Genomic DNA, 3,777 nt, shown 5'->3' with positions numbered 1-3,777 from the left:
ATGATATCAATTACCCTTGTATATGATATCAGTCATCCTTTTATTTGATATCAATAAGCCTTGTATATGATATCAATCATCCTTTTATATGATATCATCAGTCACTATTTTATATGATATCAATCCCCCTTTTATTTGATATCAATAAGCCTTTCTTATCATGGCCCAGCAAGATGCACTGTACTCGGTCACACGCTCCAAGCAGCCGCTGTGACGCCACAGACGTCTCTGGCTAAGCTTTTCCAAGGCCGTGGTGCTGGTGAGGCTCCGTCATGGTGGAGCATTATATAGGTACTGCTGGCATGCGACACGTCCTCCTCTGACACTCAATGTTTTGGGCTCAGGGGAGGTCAGGACTGGCTGTTAACATCACAGGTGGGGGGGGGGGGGGGGGGGGGCGCTTGATTTGCTGACCCGCATAGTATACGGCTCATCTCAGCCTATTGGATTGTTTTTAAAAAAATGAAATGATCTGATACTGGAGATATTCTTATGAGTGTGATGTGTATGATGTGATACGGACATGAAATATCGTTTTCGCTAACTCTTCTATAGAAGAGTTAGAGAAGAAGATTTTCACCATCCATTAACCTCATCATTAATACCATATTTCATATTGCATGTCATATTATGTTTCATATTTCATGTCATACTACATTTCACAATACATGTAACTAGATTTCATGTTATATGTCATATTATATTTCATGTGACATTATACAGTATATGATACTCCATATATTTGCTATAATAGTATATGGTATATTTGCTGTAGTGGTATATATGACGTACTCCAGAGTAAAATATATGATTGATGTGAGGTGAGATGTGTTGTTTTTGGTGTAAAAGTCATTCAGGACCTTCAGGATGTCCATTGAGCCTCATGATGATGATGGTGATGATGGTGGTGGTATCCTAGTATGCAGGATAGGATGCTAGGATGCTAGGATGCTAGGGTGCAGTGTTCTTGATTTTTGCCACAAACTTCTTCTCCTTGACCCTCCTGTTCTGAAACCAGATGGTGATCTGCCGCTCGGAGAGGTTGGTGGCAGCGGAGATCTTCCTCCTCTTGTCCTTGCTGATGAATTTGTTGGCGGCGTATTCTTTCTCCAACTCCTTCAGCTGCACCTTGCTGTACGGGATACGCTTCTTCCTGCCTCGGCGGAAAGGACAACCCTCCTGCTGATGCTGATGCTGCTGGGCCACTACGTCTGGCAACCAACACACACAAACACACGTCAACTGATTTGGCTTGTAGCTTGCTAAGCTTTGTTGTGATATGCGGACAAACCATCAAGTTCAGTGTATAGTGTATAGCGTATTGATGATGATGTATTTGATATAGTGTATAGATGATATTCCATATTGTCAAAGTATACTATAGCATAAATCAATACAGTCAGGTTCTTTGTTGAACATCAGGAATTTATGATTTTTTTAAAATAATTTCATTTCATTCAACTTAATGAATATATAACCAATGCAACATGTGTATAGGATACAGTACTGCATAAAATATAGCATCATACTGTATATACCGCATATACAGTACAGTATATCGGTTGTCATCATTGCAATGATTGAGAGTGCAGATATAATAGCTAAAAAATACAATTACCAAATCAATATGTACATGTAGTGTACATACTGGAGCCCACCCTGATGATTATTGTTATTATTGGAATAAATATGTGGAAATATCACACCATCAACATTTGGAAGGAACTTACCTAACTACCTTGGCTCCATGCATATGTGTACATAAACATATACATCAAGTAAAATACCATTAGCCAATACGGTTGCTTCCCAAATAAAATACAAATCTTAAATATCATTGATTGCAAATGTAATATTTATACAAATGCTTCCTATATATACAGTATATACTCTGTATATATATTATAATTATATTTGTTTACAAATAAATAACCAATTCTAAATGCATAATATAACTGCTAAAAATATCATATATGTAAAATATATCTGCTTACAAGGTATCATATCACATCAGAAAATACAGTATGCAATTTCACTGCTTCCAAATATTATATCACATATGATATATGATAGATGATAGATGAAATGATTATTGTGTGATGATGCATGTGTGTTTGGCAGATAGAAAATATTCAATTTCATATGAATATGCTATTTGATATGTCAATATGGTATCTCAATAAAATAATAATAATAATATGGCATTTCATAATAATATATTATTTCATAATAAGAAAGGTATTTCATAATCATAATAATATGGAATTTCATAATAAGGTGTTTCATATGAATCTGGTATTTGCTAATAATATTTTGTAATAATATATGGTATTTCATAATAATGAGGTATTTCCTATCAATATAGTATTTGCTAATAATATGGTATTTTGTAATAATAATATGGTATTTCATAATAATGAGGTATTCCCTATCAATATAGTATTTGCTAATAATATGGTATTTTGTAATAATAATATGGTATTTCATAATAATGAGGTATTTCCTATCAATATAGTATTTGCTAATAATATGGTATTTTGTAATAATAATATGGTATTTCATAATAATGAGGTATTTCCTATCAATATGGTATTTGCTAATAATATAGTATTTGCTAATAGTAGGATATTTTGTCATAATAATATGGTATTTCATAATAATAAGGTATTTCATATGAATATGGTAGTTGAATAATGTATGGTATTTGTAAAGATATGGTATTTGAAAATAACATAGTAATTGATAATAATACTGTGGTATTTGTAAAGATATGGCATTTGATAATGATAATAATAATAAGATGGTGTTTGATAATAGCACTCTGGTATTTGAGGGTAAGCGTGGAATTACCCGCCAAAGCAGACTTCCAGAAGTGTCCGGTCTGCCCCTGGTCCTTGGAGCAATACATCTGACCCCCCCAGCCGTTGGTGAGCGTCCAGGGCTGGTAGGTGTCCACCGGGAGGAGGCCGTCATGGCGCGGCTCGCCGGCCCCCAACGTCTGGACCACCGAAACGTCCAGGTAGCTGGCCACGGGCTGGTAGGGAGCGGCGTGGTAGAAGGCGAACTCCTTGGGCCTGCAGTGGTTCTGGTAGTCGTCCGAGCCCACGGGGGTGTCCATGTACTGCGCGGCCTGCGTGCACGACTTCAACGCGCGGCCCATTCTGCAGGGGTAGTAGCCGTTACCGAAGTATCCGTACGGCAGCGCGGCGGCGGCGCCCGACGTGCTTTGGTGGGCCGCCACCGCGCACGTTTTCCCCGCCGAGGCGAGGGGGTCGCCGGGGCCCGACCCCGACACCTCCACCGCCGAGTACCCGGCGGAGGAATGCACCAGGCCCGCCGGGTGCGCGCCCAGCGCGGCCGAATGCGCCATCATGTTGCGGCACTGGTTTGCCGCCGCAAAGTTCCCGCTGCTCATCAGACCCTCCATGTTCTTGTTGAGATCTTCCAGCCTGTTGTCGTAGAAGAACATCCTTCCTAGCCGCGCAGCCGCATCCCTACCGCCTCACACGCACGCTCTCTCCTGCCGTGCACGTCCCCGAAGGAAAGACCTTCAGCATCTTCAAGTTCAACTTCTCTTCACGCGAAGCAGAAGATGGACACGGACGCGCGCCCATTGGGCGAGACCGGCGTCACGTGACGGTAGAAAGGCAGTAGACCAGTCTTGTCCATCAATCAAAAACACGTGACCGTCATCACATGTCAGCCATCCGTCCTCTTGGACAGTCTGCAGCACTCGCACGGACAACTCAATCATCCATTTTTATTTTCATTATTTTT

At 40.3% G+C, this 3,777-nt stretch overlaps 1 protein-coding gene across 1 annotated transcript; it reads right to left on the bottom strand.

Moving 5' to 3' along the window:
- Positions 1–951: 951 nt before the first annotated feature.
- On the bottom strand, positions 952–3,469 carry hoxb13a (homeobox B13a). Its single transcript, XM_058049411.2, has 2 exons — positions 2,851–3,469; positions 952–1,211 (listed from the first exon to the last, which is right to left on the bottom strand). The coding sequence occupies exons 1-2, from the start codon at positions 3,467–3,469 to the stop codon at positions 952–954; spliced, it is 879 nt and encodes a 292-aa protein (XP_057905394.2).
- Between the last annotated feature and the right edge of the window lie 308 nt (positions 3,470–3,777).

This window comes from Doryrhamphus excisus, linkage group LG16, assembly GCF_037039965.1.
Source record: "Doryrhamphus excisus strain RoL-2023G ecotype Guam linkage group LG16, RoL_Dexc_Guam_v1.1, whole genome shotgun sequence".
Taxonomy (NCBI): domain Eukaryota; kingdom Metazoa; phylum Chordata; class Actinopteri; order Syngnathiformes; family Syngnathidae; genus Doryrhamphus; species Doryrhamphus excisus.
The sequence above is the reverse complement of the archived record's forward strand: the minus strand, read 5'-3'. Positions and strand labels throughout refer to the sequence as shown.